General features: G+C 35.6%; 1 protein-coding gene across 6 annotated transcripts in view; it reads left to right on the forward strand.

The window, feature by feature from the left end:
* Nucleotides 1–21,187, forward strand: part of Golgb1 (golgin B1) — a 63,078-nt gene that overhangs the window by 23,447 nt on the left and 18,444 nt on the right. For all 6 annotated transcript variants that reach the window (XM_005327648.5, XM_013359708.4, XM_013359709.4 and 3 more), the window contains 4 exons: nucleotides 7,551–7,665; nucleotides 10,201–10,274; nucleotides 11,809–16,994; nucleotides 17,980–19,894. In XM_005327648.5, coding sequence (XP_005327705.2) covers nucleotides 7,551–7,665; nucleotides 10,201–10,274; nucleotides 11,809–16,994; nucleotides 17,980–19,894 — 7,290 coding nt within the window. The remainder of the gene's footprint in view (nucleotides 1–7,550; nucleotides 7,666–10,200; nucleotides 10,275–11,808; nucleotides 16,995–17,979; nucleotides 19,895–21,187) is intronic.

Genomic DNA, 21,187 nt, shown 5'->3' on the forward strand with positions numbered 1-21,187 from the left:
TAATCCACCTCCATATAAGATGATACCCTTTCAAACTGATAGAACTATACAGCAACAGAGTCCTGTGGTCCCTGGGCAGTACGATGCACCAATAAAAAAAAAATTTTGCATCTATAGTTTCTAGCACCTGTGCTTTCCAATCTCTTCCATTATCCCATTTGCTTTACTGTCCATTTATCTATTTATTTGTCCATCAATTCATCTTAATTTCTTACACATTTCATAGTATAAAATAATCAGCACATATATCTCTAAATATCTTAGCATGCAAGTCATTGACCAGATTTCAATATTTATTTATAGTTGAGGTATACTAGTTGAGAAAATTCTTTTTCTTTTGAAGTAAAATTTACAAGCTATTATATGCATAAATCTTAAGGTGCCATTGAGTTATGTCAAATGTGTACACCTATGTTACTCAGATCCTTACTAAGATATACTTTGTTACCATCACCCCACAAAGTATCCTCATATTCTTTCTTATTTTTACTTTTTGGGAGGATGCCAGAGATTGAACTCAGGGACCCTTGACCATTAAACCACATCCCCAGCCCTATTTTGTATTTTATTTAGAGACAGGGTCTCACTGGGTTGCTTAGCACCTGGCAATTGCTGAGACTGGCTTTGAACTTTCAGTCCTCCTGCCTCAGCCTCCCAAGCCGCTGGGATTAAAGGTGTGCACCACTGTGCCTGCTCTTCATACTCTTTTGTAGTCATTTCTGCCCTTCTCCAGGGTCAACTACTGTTTTTGTTTTGGTTTTTACCATATATTAATTTTGTCTATTTATAACATCATATAATCATACAATATGTGCTTTATTGTGTAAACCTTTCACGTAACATATTTTGAGATCCATCTGTATTGTCGCATGTGTCATAATTTGTTTTGTGTTTCTGAGAAATGGTCTATCTTATGAATATAATATGTTTTCCTTTCGTGTGATTGTACTGCACTTTCTTTCTTTTTTTTTTTTTTAAGAGAAAGAGAGGTAGAGAGAGAATTTTAATATTTATTTTTTAGTTATCGGCGGGCACAACATCTTTGTTTGTATGTGGTGCTGAGGATCGAACCCGGGCCATACGCATGCCAGGCGAGCACGCTACCACTTGAGCCACATCCCCAGCCCTGTACTGCACTTTCCTATTGATGGACACTTAGGCATTTTCATGCTTTGACTATTGTAAATTGTGCTACCATGATCATTCTCACACTATTTGTGTAGACATATGTTTTCATTTTATCTTCAGTAAATACTAGTTGAAGATTTGCTAGGCCATAGAGTACATATGTATTTATATTTTTAAAGAACTACCAGATCTTTTCCCAAACTGATTGTCCCATTTTATATTCCACCTTCATTATATAAAAGTTCTAGTTACTCCATATTTTCTTCCAGATTTGGTAGTGTCATCCTTTAAAATTTTAGCCATTCTATGAGTTTATATTTCTAAATGATATGGAAATTTATATTTCTAAATGATGTGGCCATTTTGTGTATCTTCTTCTGGTAAAGTGTCTGTTCAAGTAATGATCCCATTTTTAAAATCAAGTTATTTATTTTTTATTATCAAGTTGTAGGAATAATTTATATATTAATTCCAAATATTAATCAGTTATCAAATATGTGTGGTAAAAAGTTTGTCCCATATTGTGTCTTGTCTATTCATTTTCATAGCAATGACTTTGAATTAACATACATTTTAAAATTTTGATGAAGTCTGTTACTTATCAGTTTTGGATTTCTGTGTTCTAAGAAACCTTTTTTTAATTTTTATTTTTTTTAGTTGTAGATGAACCAATACCTTTATTTAATTTGCATATTTTTTATGTGGTGTCAGGGTTCGAACTCAGTGCCTCATGCATGCTAGGCAAGCGCTCTGCCCACTGAGCCACAACCCCAGCCCCACTATGAAACCTTTTCTTAGAGCTAAGTCATAAAGATACTCTCTTATGTCTTATTCCACAAATTTATGGTTCTAGCTTTCACAGTTAAGTGTCTGAACCTTACATAAATTCTTGTGTATGGTGTTCAGAGGTTTTTTGGTTGAGTTTTTTTTTTTCTCATATGGATACCAATTATTATTGTACCATTTCTTGAAGAGACTTTCCTCATTCTATTATTTTGGTAACTTTAATGAAAATTAAAGATTAATAGGTGTCCACATATGAATTTTCTATTCTGTTTCATGATCTTTTGTCAGTCCTTAAGCCAGTGTTACACTGGCTTCGTTACTATAGTTTGTCTTGAAGTCAGGTATTAAAGTCCTCCAACTTTGTTCTTTTCAAGATTGCTTAGATTATTCCAGGTTCTTTACATTTCCACATAAATCATATGTTCAGCTTTTCAAATCCTATTTTTTAAAAAGTCCAGTTGGAATTTTGAATTAGCATTGTATTATCTTTTGATTAGTTTGAGAATTGACGTCTTAACACTACTGAACTTTTAAATTTATGAATATAGTGTATCTCTTCACTATTTAGATCTTTACTTTGTTTTAACAGTGTTTTATAGTTTTCATTGGAAAAGTAGCACACCTTTCAAAATTTATTTTAAAATAGTTCAGATTTTATGTTATTTTTAGATGAAATTATTTTATTTTCTAACTGAATGCTAATATGTAAGTATATAATTGAATTTTATTAGCCTTCCAGTCTATGAACTTGATAAGTTTATTTTATTAGTTCTGATACGTTTTTGTAGCTTTGTTATAATTTGCTACATAAATAATCATGTCATTTACAAATAAAGACGTTTTACTTCTTTCTAATCTTTATAACTTCATTCACTATTTAATAGAAGTAACAAGACTAGACCTTTTTCCATTGTTCCTAATATTTTTAAATATTTTTATTAGTGCATCATAGTTGATGGTGGGATTCATTTTTTGACATAATCATATGCATACAATATAATTTGCTCCACTTCAGTCCCTGCTATTTCCTTTCTCTCCCCTTCTCCCTCTCCCTGTTCCCTTTCCGCTACTGGTCTTCTTTCTATTTATTTATGGTTTTTTCTAAATGATGCTTTATAGATATACTTAAAGTTGAAATTCACTGTGGTATATTCATTATGTATATAGCATAATTTGGTCAATTTCATTCCGCTGTTCTTCCCCTTTTCCTCTCCCTCTATCTTCTTCCACTGACCTCCCTTCTATGTTCATGGGATTCCCCTTCCCTTTTTTCTTCTTATTTTGCTCTATCAAACAGAACATTAAATCCTTTTTTTTTTAATCTAGCTTATTTCACTAAACATGATTGTTCTCTCATTTTCATCCATTTACCAGCTGTTGTAGATTTTTCATAAATGTCCTTTTTTAATTTGAGGACATATTCCCTTCTATTCCTATTTCACTGAGAATTGGTATTCAATTTTGTCAAATGCTTTTTCTACATTTATTGAAATGACCATATAGATTATTTTCTTTTATTCACTTAGTAATTCAGTTATTTAATATTAAGACAATGTTACATCATTAGAATAAACCTCACCTGGTCATGAAACATTATACTTTTCATCTATTATTGAATTTGATTTGCTAACACTTTCAGAACAATTTTTATCATATATTCATGTGAATTTTTCATATTTTATTTTCATCTATTGACCTTTCTCCCTTTGGATAGATCCAGAGACATATTTTATATATAGTAGTCTGTACACCTTTGAAATATACAATTTGACAAGTTTTAACCTGTATGTAACACACAAAGCCTTCACCACTATGAAAAAAAATGAACATACTCATCATCTCCAAAAGTTTTATTCTGCCCCCTTTTAATCTCACCCAACCCAGGAAACCTCTGATCTGTTTTCTGTCATTAAAGCTTTAATTTTTTTAGAATTTTTCTTTGTTATTTACTTATTTTTGGCTTCTTTCACTCAGCATACGTATTTTGAGAGTCAGTCTGTTCCATTTGAAAAATCATTCTGTTGTATTGTTGAGTACCTTGAACATGCCATTTACTCACTCACTGATGGACAGTTTTGAAGTGTTGTGTTTTTGGCCACTGCAAATAAAGGGTCTTTTCTAATCTTTTAAGGCAATTCAGATAACAAGAAAGTAAATCTAGCCATTATTGCAGTTACCATTTCTGACATTTTTCATTCTTTGGGGATAAATTAGTAGTTGGCAATCTTCTCAGTGAAGGATCAAATACTAAATGTTTTAAGCTTTGTGGAGAATACAGTCTTGGTTGCAGTTAAATTCTGCTGTTGCAGAGCAAGAGCAGAAGAATAAGAGTAAACAAATGATTGTAGCTGTGTTCCATGAAATTTTATTTACTGAAACAAGTGTGGAAGGCCTCTAAAATTTGCCAAACCCTGCCTTCAAATTTCCATCTGGTCTGATTCTGCCTAATGAACTCCCTTTGACTTTTATGTGTGGGTATGGTTGTGTTCTTATGTGTTTGTGTGTATGTATGTTATGACTGGTTCTTATAACTCTTGTATGACTGAAGTCATCTTTATCTTGACCTTATTAAAGATATTTTGCAAACTATAGAATTCTAATTGACAGGATTTTTTTCTTTTCAATACTTTAAGGATATTAGTTGATTTATCTTCTTTCTTGCATTTTGTTTTTGACAAGAATTTTATTATCCTTCTCCCTCTTTTCCCCTGGCTGCTGTAGGATTTTATCACTGGTTTTGAGTACTTGAGTTGTGCTTTAGCATAGTTTTAGTCATACTTCCTGTTCTTGGGATTCATTGAGCCTTTTGAATCTTTGGGCTTGAAGTTTTAATCATTGTGGCTGTGTCACCTCACAGGCTCTGCCTGGCTTCCCCCTTTTTGGAGCAGATAGCCTGGAAACTCGTTTATGGCATTAAGTTTGTAGGGTTCTAGCCTCTAAAGGATCACTGTTCCAGTATTTTAAAAGCTTTTGTTTCATTATTTCACCCTGTATTGTTTTGGTTGTTTCAGAGGGAAGGGTAAACTGTTTCAGGTTTTGCTTCAGTGGAAGCAAAAACCTTCTATTGGATTTTTAGCTATATCTTTTTACAAAAGAATTTTGAAGTTGTTTTTCTAGAAAGTATGATATAGATTCTTAGCCTTCCAGCCTTAGAGCTAATACTCTGTCCTCTTCACTTAAAATGTAGAAACTTTTACCCTATTTTTAATTTATGTATATATTATATTAAAAGCTATAAGCCCCAGCACTCAAGTTTAACATTTAAATATTAAAAGAAAAATATTATCTTTAATACTTATCCACATATTTATCATTTGCAACGCTTTTCCCTCTTTTATGCTGAATACTTTTTGGAGCCCCCTGTAGATCTCCTATCTGATATTCTGTGAACTACAGCCATTTGCTGGAGATAGTTTTTTTATGTCCATTTCATATAATTTTTCTTTGGCTTCTAGAATAGCCTACAATGTCCTTGCAGTCAGGTCTGTTAATAATAAAATTCTCTTAGTTTTCTCTTATGTAAAAATGTGTTTAGTTTGCATTTATTCTTGAATGATATTTGTTACTGAATAATTCTCTATTGACTGTTTTTCTCTCAGGACATTAAAGAATACCATTGTCTTCTGACCTACTTTTTCCCCCCTCCAACAATTGATCATAGACATTCAAATTGTTTTTCCTCTGTATGGAAAATATCATTTTTCCATTGATATTTTAAGACTTTTCTCTTTATTCTTGTCTGTGATGTACTTAGTTGTAGTTTTCTTTGTGATATTCTTGCTTTTTCTTGAGTTTGTTTAATGTAACCTTGTGTTTGGGAAAATTTTAGTGATTTCTTGAAATGTTTTTTTTTTCCTGATCATTTTTTCCTCCTTCTCTTCTGGCATTCTATTTACAGTTATGTTGAATCTGTTAATATTGTCCCACATGTCTCTAAGGTTGTGTTCTTTTTTTTTAAATATTAGATTTGATAATTTCTGTTGATCTGTCTTCAGATTTACCAAGATTTCTTCTGCCATCTTTCTTCTACCATTAAATCTATCCATTGAATTTTTCATTTCAGGTATTCTGGTTTGGTTTGTTGTAGTTCTAGAATTTCAAATTGTTTGTATAGTTTCTTTGTCCAAACTAAAGATTTCAAATCTTTTCATTCGATATGAGCATATTAATTTTTAAAAAATATTTTTTACTTGTTGTTGGACCTTTATTTTATTTATTTGTATGTGGTGCTGAGAATCGAACCCAGTGCCTCATACACTCTAGGCAAGCACTCTACCACTGAGCCACAACCCCAGCCCCAATATGAATATATTAATTTATGCCCTAAGTGTAGCTTCTTTAAAATCCTTATTTGATAACTACAAAGTCTACATTATTTTGTGTTTAGTCTCTGTTGATTGTTTTTTCTTGAGAATGAGTCACATTTTCCTTTTTTTTTTTGTTGTTGTTGTTGTTGGTTTTTTTGATGAGTGATTTTATATAGAATCCTGGATATGTTTTGCAGTTTGTTCTTAAGAGTCTATTCTGCTATTTATAAAATTCTGAAGATTTTTGATTATTTTTTTTATCATTCAGCAACCTGGAATCAAATTACAAGCTCTGACCTGTGATAAAAAGCCACTAAAAACTCAGTTTAGTTTTTTTGCCTTAACTGACTGCTTTGAGTCAGTCCTGAAAATACACTGTTCATTGTTCAGTCAGAAATTTGAACTAAATTTGTACATAGAATTTAGAGCTCCTTTTTGCAAATAGTCTTTTTCTTCTGTCCAATTTCCCTGATGTGCCAAAAATATATTATAGCAGTTGTGTCTGCAACAAAGTATTTCTTCTTATCCTTCAAGCCATAAATACCCATGGCTATTCTATTAAAGTTTTACGTGCCTTATATAACACAAACTGGGAACTTCTGTGTTAAAGCCATAAAAAAAAACCTCTAAGCTCATTTCTTGCTATTTTTTAGTCATCAAATGAACGTTTGGAGTCAGGTATGCCATAAAAACTCTTATGGCTTAAAAATTTCACAATTCTGTGAAAAAATGCATAGAATAACCCCCTTAGAGAGATATAAAGCTAAAGATGTAGCATAATTAGTTATTTGCTTGTCATTAGGAAAACCTAACATTCTGGATTCATAAATTAAGCACAGGAGAATTTTATTGTGTATGAAAAACAAAACAAAACCAAAAAGGAATGAAGATTCTTCTTCCTTTCTTAAGAAGCATATGTTCCTTTTCCCTCTGTTTCCTTTTTGAGGTTTCCTTCTTCATGTTCTATCTTCTCTAAGAGAGAGGACTTGTTGCTTGGTGACGTTAATCTACTCTTAGACTGTTACTCACAAACCTAAAAATGTTCTTTCTACGCAATAAACTTGAGATTTCTATCTTTCTAATTCAGTCTTCAGTCTTACATTCAGAAAACCAATGAACTGAAAGTTGGTGTAAAATATTTTATTTCTCTATCTTCAGGTAGAGAAACATTCTTTCAAAGATTACCTAGGCAGAGAAGTAGATGCTATTTTTAAAATATTGCCATGGTTGGAGAATTTTTAGAAGACAAAAATGCTGGAGGTTAGCTGGGCATTAGTGTAAGTGTTTTTTATTGGAGAATCATTAACTTGTTGTCTTTCCACAATTTAGGCAGTCACTGAGGAGACTATTGCCTCTTTGCAGAAGAGAGTGGTAGAGCTAGAGAATGAAAAGGGAGCCTTGCTCCTTAGTTCTATAGAGCTGGAGGAGCTGAAAGCTGAGAATGGTATGTATTAAATAAAAAACCATAATTCTCTCTTCTTATCTCTCATGTGCCTCTATTCTTACTACTATACATGTGTAACATGTAGATTTTCTGATTCTATGATAGTAAAGATTTTAGCATAGCTGATAGTTTTCAAAGATAAAATTAATACACACTGATAATTAGAGCATAGAACCAGTGATTGCACAAAACAGTTTGCACTATGAGCCATAAATACTATAGAATTTCTATATAATTTAAATTCATTTGGAAATAGTCAGGATATCTTCTAGGGTTTATGAATGAACAGAACCTTAATAAGATAATGAATTTTTAAATAGGGAAAATGAGGAAAGGAAGGACATTCTTAGTAATAAATTTGTGGAATAAGTTAACAAAAATCATTATAAATAAAAGTTTAAAGGTATACTGCATTCTGATTTTTGCTCCTGCCATACTTTGCTTAGAATCTGACCCCTTTCTTTATCTGGATAACTTCAGTCTCACCCAGAGCATTGCTTTTCAGCAATTTAGCCCTTTTCCTGGGTTAAATGTATTTTTATGCTTCCGTAACATCTTTGCATACTTTTAATGTTGTATTAGAATTATCTATTTATATGCATGTCTTTTTATTACATTATAAGCTCTTCAAAGTATAAATTATGAGCTCTTTAAGGGAAGAGGCAATTCTTAAATTTTTACAAAATCTTTTCTTTACCCAGAACTAGTAGAGTATCTGGCAAACAATGGCTGCTGAATAGTTTTCTTGGGTTGTACTGACTTGTTAGCACTTTATTATATTGAACTTTATGTGAACAGTTAGTAAGAATGAAGACATATCTTCTTCCACTTGACTGCTTCACAAGGACCTTATGGGATTAGTAGCATATAAATATTAATGCTTTGCTGATCTAATTTATCCTAGATTAACTGACTACTAAGCTTTATGTTTTAGGAGTAAGAATGAATACCAAGTAAAGTTTGTAAAACTTATTAAACTCTAGAGTCAATATATTCAATATAGCCATTTTGTATTTTCCACTTAGCCCTAAACTGAAGATTATGCTCCCTGATTAACCTATTCCCACCATAAGCAAAGAAAGCCACATGTTCAGCTCACTTATTTAACCCACTCAAAGTACTTCTTTGAGACCTTAATCATGATGCTTATTTTACAGTTTTGCTAACAGTCCCTACCCTGCTCATGTGGCTTCCACATGGTTTGGAGGTATGGTGTGAGTTCCATTCTCTTTCCTGAAGGGATCATTAGCCTTAAGGCATTGGGTAGAGGCTTTTGTGTCTGCTCTCATAGGTTATCTTTGCTTTATGTGTCATGTTATATTCAATTCACTTTTGTACTGCCAATTCTATCATTGTACCCCCCACTTAAATAATCTTGTAAAGTGTCTGAATATACTGTAGGTTCATTTACTTCATAAATATTCTTGCCTTCTTTCATATAGCCAATGTCTGTGGTACCTTTCCTGTGTGCCAGGAACTATTCTAGTTGCTAAGGATATAGCTGTGAACATATTAAAGGAGGAGACAGGTTGGAAATGTGTTTGAGACCATTTCAGAGAGTAATAAGTATTAGAATAAAAATGAAACCGGACACTGCAAGCATCCCTGGGATAAGGCAGAATTAGAGAGGTCAGGGTCAGCCTTTCTGGGGACTTGAAACCTGAATGATTAAAGGGGTCAGCCATGCAAAGAGGCTAAGCAAAGAACATTATGAGCAGAAAAGAAAAAGCTGTACAAATGTCCTGAGGTGTGAATGAACTTGACATTTTGCAGACAGAAAGAAGGCCAGTGTTTTTGAAGTATAGTGAACAAAAAAGGGGCAGTACAAGAGAAGATTGGAGAATAAGCGGAGTCAAAGGATGAGCACCCAAATGTTAAAAACATTTGGGTATTGTGTAAAAAGTATGCTTATTATTAATAAGTTATTAATATCAGTGCACAATATTTTTATTTTCCAAGGTATTACTACTTTTGTTAAGATGTACACATTGCTAATACCTATATTCTGATCCCAGCTCTGTAAACTAACCATTTAACCTCGTCACATCATGTTATTTCTTTGTTTCCTCATTTGACTGTTCAGGAGATTGGATAGCTTCCATTTAGTGCAAAAATTTAAAGTCTTGATGAATATATAAAAAAGAATACTGAGGACATTATAATTAATATAAAACATACATTTGAACACAATATAATTATGGATAAATTAAGGCAAATGTATTGCCTCAGAGCTCCAGATTATGCTATAGAAATAACTGCTTCATCTCCCATGTATTGGTGCCCTCCTTCTTTTAAGCCTTCCACTACTTAGTATGCTTCATGCAGGCTCATTATCATCACCTAGCTCTATTCTCTGTCTTATCTCATTCTTTTGCTTCTTCTTTATTTTAATAAAGCAAGTTATTCATCTCCCCAGAACTATTTTATTTTTCTTCTTAATCTATTTCATCATTTCATGCATCTCAAATGTGATTGTGTCTCTGTTTTCTCAAACACTCCATATATTTTCTGAAGATCTTATTTTGTGACTTGCAGAAAAACTGTCTTCTCAGATTACTCTTCTGAAGACTCAGAATAAAACTGAGGAGGCAGATAGTGAAGTCCATGAGGTAAGTGGTACATTCCTAGTATAACCAGAATAAGAACTAAGTTAAGAGGAGGTAGCTTCAAATCTTTGTAGTGTCAACAGAGAATTACATGTGGTGAGGTCTATTTCAGAGATTCACAATGGTTAGAATTTCTCATGTACTCGTGTACATGAGAAGATTTGGAATTCTTTGTCCTAAAGCCATACAACTACAGTAGCCATTGCTTTTTCTTTGTGAATCTCAGAAAAGTTTCTCAGTGGAGATTAAATAAAATCTCTTAGGTTCCCCATCCTTCCCCCAGTTGGCAGGGCACCTTTGGAAAATGGAGCTTTTTATAACCTGAAAATTATTATAAGAAATATATGACTGCTTAATATTATTCTGTTGATTTAGAGAAACTTTTCCCCTGTGCTAAATAATTGTGTTCAGTTTTGATCTCTAGAAATTTAAGTCTGATATAGGTAATGAAGAAAGCAAAAAATAAATTTTAAATTTTTAAAATAGTGTTCATAAAAAAATTATGATATAACTTTTCTTAAATTGATGAATAATTCAGAAGATTGAATCTCTTTTTCTTACTCAGTAACTGAGAATGATGTCAAGATGATAGCTAATATTCATTGAGTACTTAGTGTTTGCCAGCTACTGTTAGTAAGTGGCAGAGCTAAGATGTAAACCCAGCCAGTTGGGTTGCAGAGCTTGTTGGCCATTGCATTATTCAACAGTTACGTGCTTTATGTTTTTATGTTTATTTTCCCATCAAGTTGGCATACTTTTCCTGAAGGGAAAAATGTTGTTATTGGCAGAGGTGGAGATTTTATTGTGTGCCCTGCACCGAAGTCCTTTTAATAAAATGCTGATTAAATCTGTCTTGAGATTCACTCATTTTTCTTTCTCAACAAAATAATTTTAGAGATAATATTTATGGATTGAACAGCCTAACACAGTAATGTTTATATAATTTGGTTATTTGCTCAATAAGTCCATAATTTCATGCCCAAGCTATTTTTTGATGATTCGATTCTGGCAGTTTATCTGAATCTACTTGTTTAAAAATCTACCTGTCAGTTAATAGGAATTTTATCTAATATTTGCATTTTCCTTATTTCAGTGACTAATTAAGGAAAAGGAATCCCATAACTTCCTCTGTGATATGGGATAAAATGAAGATTTAACTTATTTCTGTTTCCCTTTTTATTTTTAAGCAGTTCATGGGTAAACTAATTAGGAGTTTTAATCTAAAGAAAAAAGTTTTCCAAAAAAGTAATATCTAGAAAGTGAATTCCAAGTTTCCTTAGGTCTTATGACTAGATCTCAACCTCAGTATGGGATTGACAGAATTCCCCTATTCATTCAATTGGAGATACAAACTGGTTTATAAAAAATTTAGCAGTTTTATGGTGCAAAGGTGGTTGGGATCAAAAAGTTTTAGGCTTTGAAAAATGCACCAAATATTACTTTTTACTTATGCTATTTTAAAAAATATTTTAAAACATTTGATTAAGGCCTGTTCTTTCCTAATCTTTCTTTTTTTGTTTTGTTTTATTTTTAATAGATCAGCATGGTTGATATTACCATATCCAAGAAGAGCAGCTCTTCTACCGAGGAAAGTGGACAAGATGTTCTAGAGAACACATTTTCTCAGAACCATAAAGAATTATCAGTTTTATTGTTGGAAATGAAAGAAGCTCAAGAGGAAATTGCATTTCTTAAATCTCAGCTCCAGGGCAAAAGGGCTGAGGGGGACCATGAGATCCCTGACCAGAAAGAAGTGCAACAGATGGAGGGTGAGGGAATACCTCCAGTTAGAATGCAAGTATGTCTTGAAAATACAGCACAAGATTTTCCCTTAGTGCCAAATGAAGAGAGTAGTGTTCCAGTAGTTGAAAAAGAAGAAGAGGTGAGCACTGAACTTCAAAATACAACATCTGAGGAAATATCTTTAAATGACACTGGAATAGAAATTAAATCATCAGAGCAGGGTGATGCTGATAAATCCCCTTCTGCTGTGCCAGATGTGGGTCAGTGTCACCACGATGAGATAGAAAGGCTAAAAAGTCAAATTTTGGAGATAGAGACAAGCTTTCATAAAGCAGAAGAAATCTACGAGAAAAATTTAGATGAGAAAGCTCAGGAAATCAGCAGCCTAACCCAACTGATTGAGGAGTTTAAAAAGAATGCTGAAGACACCAGCAGCGCACTCACTGCTTTGTCTGAAGAAAGGGACCAACTTCTTACTCAGGTAAAGGAGCTTAATGTCTTAGCAGAGCTGAGGGCTCAGGTGAAACAACTGGAAACCAACCTTGAAGAAGCAGAAAAACAAAGACGACTTGACTATGAAAGTCAGACAACTCAGCACAACCTGTTCACCGAACAGATCCACAGTCTTAACATAGAAGCCAAATCTAAAGATGTGAAAATTGAAGCTTTACAGAAAGAACTGGATGATGTGCAGCTTCAGTTTTCTGAGCAGAGTACACTGATGAAAAGCTTGCAAAGCCAGCTGCAGAAGAAGGAAAGTGAGGTGCTTGAGGGGGCAGAACGTGTGAGGGGCATCTCCAGTAAGATGGAAGAACTGTCACAGGCTCTGTCACAAAAGGAACTTGAAATAGCAAAAATGGATCAACTCTTACTGGAGAAAAAGAGAGATGTGGAAACCCTCCAGCAAACCATTGAAGAGAAGGATCAGCAAGTGACAGAAATCAGCTTCAGCATGACAGAGAAAATGGTTCAGCTGAATGAAGAGAAGTTTTCTCTTGGAGTTGAAATTAAGACTCTCAAAGAACAGCTGAATTTATTATCCAGAGCTGAAGAAGCAAAAAAAGAACAAGTTGAAGAAGATAATGAAGTTATTTCTGGCCTTAAACATAATTATGATGAGTCAAGCCCAGCAGGGCTAATAAATAAAGAAGAACTACAGCATGAATTAGACCGCCTAAAGAAGGAAAGTGAGCAGAGGAAGAGAAAGCTACAGGCAGCTCTTATTAACAGAAAGGAACTTCTACAAAGAGTCAGTACATTAGAAGAGGAATTGGCCAAAGTGAGAGATGAATCTAGGAAAGAGATTCCACTCAATGAGAGTGAGAGAAGGGAAATGGAAGAAGACAAGGAGAACAAAGAAGACTCAGAAAAATGTGTGACTTCTAAATGCCAAGAAATAGAAATTTATTTGAAACAGACAATTTCTGAAAAAGAAATGGAACTACAGCATGTAAGGAAGGATTTGGAAGAAAAGATGGCAGCAGAAGCACAATTACAGGCTGTAGTCCAACAGATGAATCAAAACTTGCAAGATAAAGCAAACCAAATAGATTTGCTCCAAGCAGAAATTATTGAAAATCAAGCAGTTATCCAGAAGTTAACCACAGGGGCCAAGGATGCAGGTGATGGAGGCTGTACCACACCTGTAAAAGAAACAGTGGTGAGCAGTCCACCTGCCGCAGGTAGTGGAGAACATTGGAAACCTGAACTGGAAGAAAAGATACTGGAACTTGAAAAAGAAAAGGAGCAACTTCAAAAGAAGCTTCAGGAAGCCTTAACCTCACGTAAGGCAATTCTTAAAAAGGCACAGGAGAAGGAAAGACAACTTAGGGAGGAGCTAAAGCAACAGAAAGATGACTATAATCACTTGCAAGAACAGTTTGATAAGCAAAGCAAGGAAAATGAGGACATTGAAGACCAGCTAAGGCAGCTCCAAATTCAACTAAGGGAGTCCGTAGACAGAAAACTTCCAGGCACTGACCAGCAGGAACTGCACTATCCTGCTCAAAGTTTATTCAAAGCCACAGAACAGCATCCCACTCAAGCTACTTTAGAGTCTGACTTGTGCCCACACTTGCTTTCTCAACACGGAGATGCAAATACTCTACAGGGCCATACTTCTATTGCCCAAATTAAGGCCTATCTGAAAGAAATAGAAGCTGAGAAAGAAGAGTTAAAATTGAAAGTAAGTTCTACAACAAGTGAGCTTACTAAAAAGTCAGAAGAAGTATTTCAGTTAAAAGAGCAAATAAACAAACAGGGTTTAGAAATCCAGAGTCTGAAGGAAGCATCCCATGAAACTGAAGCCCACACAGAAACCCTGAGGCTGAAATTGGAAAGCAGTCAACTAGAAATTGCTGGCCTAGAACACCTGAGAGCATTACAGCCCAAACTAGATGAACTCCAAAATCTCATAAGCCAAAAGGAAGAAGAGGTTAGCCACCTCTCTGGACAGCTGAGTGAGAAAGGAAAAAACCTTACTAAAGTACAGACAGAAATGATAGAACAGGAGGACTTAATTAAGGCTCTGCATACACAGTTGGAAATGCAAGCCAAAGAGCATGAAGGAAGGTTAAAGCAGTTACAGGTGGAGATTTGTGAAATGAAGCAGAAATCAGAAGACATTGTAGAAGAAAATAAAACAAAGCAACTAATACAAAGGAAACTGCAAGCTGCACTTATTTCCCGAAAAGAAGCACTCAAAGAAAATAAAAGTCTCCAAGAAGAGTTGTCTTTGGCCAGAGATACCATCGAACGCCTCACCAAGTCTTTGGCAGATGTGGAAAGTCAACTTTCTGCTCAAAATAAAGAAAAAGATACACTCTTAGGAAAGTTAGCTCTTCTTCAGGAAGAAAGAGACAGACTCATTACAGAAATGGATAGATCCTTACTAGAAAATCAAAATCTCAGTGGCTCTTGTGAAAGTCTGAAACTAGCTCTAGAGGGTCTTACTGAAGACAAGGAAAACTTAGCGAAGGAAATTGAATCTCTGAAGTGCTCTAAGATTGCAGAAAGCACAGAATGGCAAGAGAAACACAAAGAATTACAGAAAGAGTATGAGATTCTTCTGCAGTCCTATGAGAATGTTAGTAATGAAGCAGAAAGGATTCAGCATGTAGTGGAAACCGTGAGGCATGAAAAGCAAGAACTATATGGCAAATTGAGAAGCTTAGAAGCCAACAAGAAAGAGACAGAAAAGCAGTTGCAAGAAGCTGAACAAGAAATGGAGGGAATGAAGGAAAAAATGAGAAAGTTTGCTAAATCTAAACAACTGAAAATCATAGAGCTAGAAGAAGAGAATGACCGGCTTCGAGCAGAAGTGCACCCTGCAGGAGATACAGCAAAAGAATGCATGGAAGCACTTCTTGCTTCTAATTCCAACATGAAGGAGGAACTAGAAAGGGTCAAAGCAGAGTATAATACCCTTTCAAAGGAGTTTGAAGCTTTAATGGCTGAGAAAGACAGTTTAAGTGTAGAGGTTCAAGATTTAAAACATCAGGTAGAAGATAATGTATCTAAACAAGCTAGCCTTGAGGCCACTGAGAAACCAGAAAACCAACAGGATATCATTGAAGGGCCAACACAGCCTGTACCAGGTGCAGATCAAGGGCAAGACTCTCCAAGTATGAGCACAGAGCCTGAAGGCGCCGAAGCTGTTCTATCAGAGCACAGTGCCAAACTGGACATTGGTGAGAATTTTAGTTCCTATGATGAAATTAATAACTACCTACAGCAACTTGATCAGTTTAAAGAAAGAATTGCTGAATTAGAGGAAGAAAAACAGAAAGGCAAAGAACTTAGTCAGTCTCTAGAAGATGAGAAAAATGCCTTACTGAGTCAAATATCAGCAAAGGATAGCGAACTAAAACTGCTTCAGGAAGAAGTAACCAAAATAAACCTGTTAAACCAGCAAATCCAAGAAGACCTCTCCAGAGTTACCAAACTAAAGGAGACAGCAGAAGAAGAGAAAGATGACTTAGAAGAGAGGCTCATGAATCAATTGGCAGAACTTAACGGAAGCATTGGGAATTACTATCAGGATGTTACGGATGCCCAAATAAAAAATGAGCAATTGGAATCTGAAATGCAGAACCTTAAAAGGTGTGTGAGTGAATTGGAAGAGGAAAAACAACAGTTGGTCAAGGAGAAAACGAAGGTAGAATCAGAAATACGAAAGGAATATTTAGAGAAAATACAAAGTGCTCAGAAAGGACCTAGCAATAAAAGCCATGCAAAGGAACTTCAGGAGCTGTTGAAAGGAAAACAACAAGAACTAAAGCAGCTGCAGAAAGACTGCATCCGGTATCAGGAGAAGATTAGTGCTCTGGAGAGAACTGTTAAGGCTCTAGAATTTGTTCAGACTGAATCTCAAAAGGATTTGGAAATAACCAAAGAAAATTTGGCACAAGCAGTTGAACACCGCCAAAAGGCACAAGCAGAATTAGCTAGCTTCAAAGTTCTGCTGGATGACACACAAAGTGAAGCAGCAAGAGTCCTAGCAGACAATCTCAAGCTGAAAAAAGAACTTCAGTCAAATAAGGAATCGGTGAAAAGCCAAATGAAACAAAAGGATGAAGATCTTGAGCGAAGACTGGAGCAGGCCGAAGAGAAACACCTGAAAGAGAAGAAGAATATGCAAGAGAAACTGGATAATTTACATAGAGAAAAAGTTCACTTGGAAGAGACTCTTGGAGAGATTCAGATGACTTTGAACAAGAAAGACAAGGAACTGAAGCAACTGCAGGAGAACTTGGACAGTACTGTGGCCCAGCTCGCAGCCTTCACTAAGAGTATGTCTTCCCTCCAGGATGATCGGGACAGGGTGATAGATGAAGCCAAGAAATGGGAGAGGAAGTTTGTTGATGCCATTCAAAGCAAAGAAGAAGAAATTAGACTCAAAGAGGAAAACTGCAGTGTTCTAAGAGACCAGCTCAGACAGATGTCCATCCATATGGAGGAATTGAAGATCAACATTTCCAGGTAAATGCTTAATAATTTTTTTTTCTTTCTGAGGTAATTGAGGGCAAAGAAAGTCTCTAGATTATTCCTATTCCCTTTAGAATTATGGAATTACTTGTTAAATTCCCTTTGAAGATACATTCTCTGTCACGTCTGACTTTTGTATGTTTATAGGAGCTTCTTACTACAACATGAAAACATTCATCTTCCTCTCTAATGAGAGGTCTCTTGGGTTTCTCATTCTTTTTATTTCCATTTCTGGATTTCTTGACTACCAAAATAACCTTCTCTGGATTTGTACCATAGTTGACTCCCATATTATTTTCTTTTCTCTTCCTCATAGTCCACATCAATTTATATGCCTATTAGAATTAATTTCCTCAGCCTCCAAATTTATGGTATCATTTTTCAGGCTCAAGAAATAACAATGTGCTGGGGATGTGGCTCAAGTGGTAGCGCACTGGCCTGGCATGCGTGCAGCCCGGGTTTGATCCTCAGCACCACATACAAACAAAGATGTTGTGTCCACCAAAAAAAACTAAAAAATAAATATTGAAAATTCTCTCTCTCTCAAAAAAAAGAAATAACAATGTTCCCCACCATTTGTACTCTTCTACTTCTAATAGGATCCTTCTGTTTTCCACCTCTTATACCAAAATTATTCATTAAAAATACCAAACATTAACTTGTCTGGAGCAAAATAGAAAAAAAAAATACAGGGAGAAAATGTTACTTTTCTCAGTGTCCAAAACCATATCACTAAAAGAAGCAATATATTTTGGAGTTTATGATTTAAATCTATGAATCCTTAGGTTGATAATATGTTTACTACATTGAGCAGACAAGCATACAGATAATATCTCATTAAAAAGTTTAACACTGTCATTTATGAATATGGATTCATTTGTAGATTTGTTGAGTACAAGTTGCATTGCAGTATTTATTCCTTAGGTACAATATTTCTTGAACTCTTTAGTTAATGACAGCCCCCCTCTTTTATTTTAAGGCTTGAACATGACAAGCAGATTTGGGAATCCAAGGCCCAGACAGAGGTTCAGCATCAACAGAAGGTCTGTGAGGCTCTACAGGGGGAAAACAAAGAACTTCTGTCACAGCTTGAAGAGACTCGGCACCTATACCACAATTCTCAGAATGAATTAACTAAGTTGGAATCAGAACTTAAGATTCTCAGAGACCAGTCAACTGATTTAAATAACTCTTTAGAAAAATGTAAGGAACATAAAGAAACTCTGGAAGGGATCATAAAGCAACAAGAAGCTGATATCCAAAATTGTAAGTTCAAGTATGAACAAGTAGAAACTGATCTCCAGGCCTCTCAAGAACTGACCAGCAGGCTGCATGAAGAAATAAATATGAAGGAACAGAAGATTGAAAGCCTGCTTTCTGGCAAGGAAGAGGCAGTCCAAATAGCTATTGCTGAATTGCATCAGCAGCATGATAAAGAAATTAAAGAACTGGAAAACCTGCTGTCCCAAGAGGAAGAGGAGAATATCGTCTTAGAAGAAGAAAACAAAAAAGCTGTTGACAAAACCAATCAGCTTATGGAAACATTGAAAACCATCAAAAAGGAAAACATTCAGCAGAAAGCTCAATTGGATTCCTTTGTTAAATCCATGTCTTCACTTCAGAATGACCGAGACCGCATAGTAAGTGACTATCAACAGCTGGAAGAGCGACATCTCTCTATAATCTTGGAAAAAGACCAACTCATCCAGGAAGCTGCTGCTGAGAATAATAAGCTTAAGGAAGAAATTCGAGGCTTAAGAAGTCATATGGATGATCTCAATTCTGAGAATGCCAAGCTGGATGCAGAACTGATCCAGTATAGGGAAGACCTGAACCAGGTGATATCAATAAAAGATTCTCAGCAAAAGCAACTCCTTGAAGTTCAACTTCAGCAAAATAAGGAGCTGAAAAATGAGTGTGCTAAGTTAGAAGAAAAGCTAAAGGAGTCCGAGAAAGCAAAGGAGGGTCTGCAGAGGTCCTCTGCTGCCCTCCAAGAGGAGAAACAAAGTTTATCTAAAGAGATTGAAAGCTTGAAAGTATCCATATCCCAACTAAATAGGCAAGTGACAACCTTGCAAGAAGAAGGTACTTTAGGTATGTACCACACCCAATTAAAAGTAAAAGAGGAGGAGGTTCAGAGGTTAAGTGCAATACTTTCCTCCTCTCAGAAAAGAATTACAGAATTGGAAGAGGAATTGGTTCGTGTTCAAAAGGAAGCTACCAGGAAGGTAGGCGAAATTGAAGATAAACTGAAAAAGGAATTAAAGCACCTTCATCATGATGCGGGGATAATGCGAAATGAAACTGAAACAGCAGAAGAGAGGGTGGCAGAGTTAGCAAGAGATCTGATGGAGATGGAACAGAAATTACTCGTGGTCACCAAAGAAAATAAAGATCTCACAGCACAAATTCAGTCTTTTGGAAGGTCTATGAATTCCTTGCAAGACAGTAGAGATCATGCCAACGAGGAGCTTGATGAACTGAAAAGGAAATATGATGCCAGCCTGAAGGAGGTGGCCCAACTAAGAGAACAAATGGGCCTCCTACACAGAGAGAGCGATGCGCTTCTTTCTCAAACAGGCTTTCACTCCAACAGCACTGAGGAGAATGGCTTGTCTCGCCTTGAGAAACTTAACCAACAGCTCATATCTAAAGATGAACAACTGCTTCAATTATCCTCACAACTAGAAGATTCTTACAACCAGGTGCAGTCCTTTTCCAAGGCTATGGCCAGTCTACAGAATGAGAGAGATCACCTGTGGAATGAGCTGGAGAAATTCCGAAAGTCAGAGGATGGGAAGCAGAAGTCTGCAGCCCATCCTGTCTCCAGCCCCGCTGAAGTACAGAGTTTGAAAAAAGCAATGTCTTCACTCCAAAATGACAGAGACCGACTAGTGAGTATCTAGTTCCCTCTTTCAGATTTGAGAGTTTCTGAACCTTTCTTTAAATTGATTTTTTTTTTTAATTTTCTTGATTGTTGATGGATCTTTTTTTTTCTTTTTAATTTTTTTTCTTTTATTGGTTGTTCACAGCATTACAAAGCTCTTGACATCATATTTCATACATTAGCTTGAAGTGGGTTATGAACTCCCAATTTTACCCCAAATGCAGATTGCAGAATCACTTCAGTTACACATCCACAATTTTACATAATGCCCAATTAGTAATTGTTGTATTCTGCTACCTTTCCTATCCCCTACTATCCCCCCTCCCCTCCCCTCCCATCTTCTCTCTCTACCCCATCTACTGTAATTCATTACTCTCCTTGTTTATTTTCCCATTCCCCTCACAACCTCTTATATGAAATTTTGTATAGCAATGAGGGTCTCCCTTCATTTCCATGCAATTTCCCTTTTCTCTCCCTTTCCCTCCCATCTCATGTCTCTGTTTAATGTTAGTCTTTTCTTCCTGCTCTTCCTCCCTGCTCTGTTCATAGTTGCTCTCATTATATCAAAGAAGACATTTGATATTTGTTTTTTAGGGATTGACTAGCTTCACTAAGCATAATCTGCTCTAGTGCCATCCATTTCCCTGCAAATTCTATGATTTTGTCATTTTTTTATTGCTGCATAGTACTCCATTGTGTATAGATGCCACATTTTTTTTACCCATTCATTTATTGAAGGGCATCTGGGTTGGTTCCACAGTCTAGCTATTGTGAATTGTGCTGCTGTGAACATCGATATGGCAGCATCCCTGTAGCATGCTCTTTTAAGGTCTTCAGGGAATAGTCCGAGAAGGGCAATAGCAGGGTCAAATGGTGGTTCCATTCCCAGCTTTCCCAGGAATCTCCAAACTGCTTTCCAAATTGGCCGCACCAATTGGCAGTCCCACCAGCAATGTACAAGAGTACCCTTTTCTCCACATCCTCGCCAGCACTTGTTGTTGTTTGACTTCATAGTGGCTGCCAATCTTACTGGAGTGAGATGGTATCTTAGGGTGGTTTTGATTTGCATTTCTCTGACTGCTAGAGATGGTGAGCATTTTTTCATGTACTTGTTGATTGATTGTATATCCTCCTCTGAGAAGTGTCTGTTCAGGTCCTTGGCCCATTTGTTGATTGGGTTATTTGTTATCTTATTGTCTAATTTTTTGACTTCTTTGTATACTCTGGATATTAGGGCTCTATCTGAAGTCTGAGGAGTAAAATTTTGTTCCCAGGATGTAGGCTCCCTATTTACCTCTCT

Source organism: Ictidomys tridecemlineatus, chromosome 3 (assembly GCF_052094955.1).
Source record: "Ictidomys tridecemlineatus isolate mIctTri1 chromosome 3, mIctTri1.hap1, whole genome shotgun sequence".
In the NCBI taxonomy this organism is placed as follows: Eukaryota; Metazoa; Chordata; class Mammalia; order Rodentia; family Sciuridae; genus Ictidomys; species Ictidomys tridecemlineatus.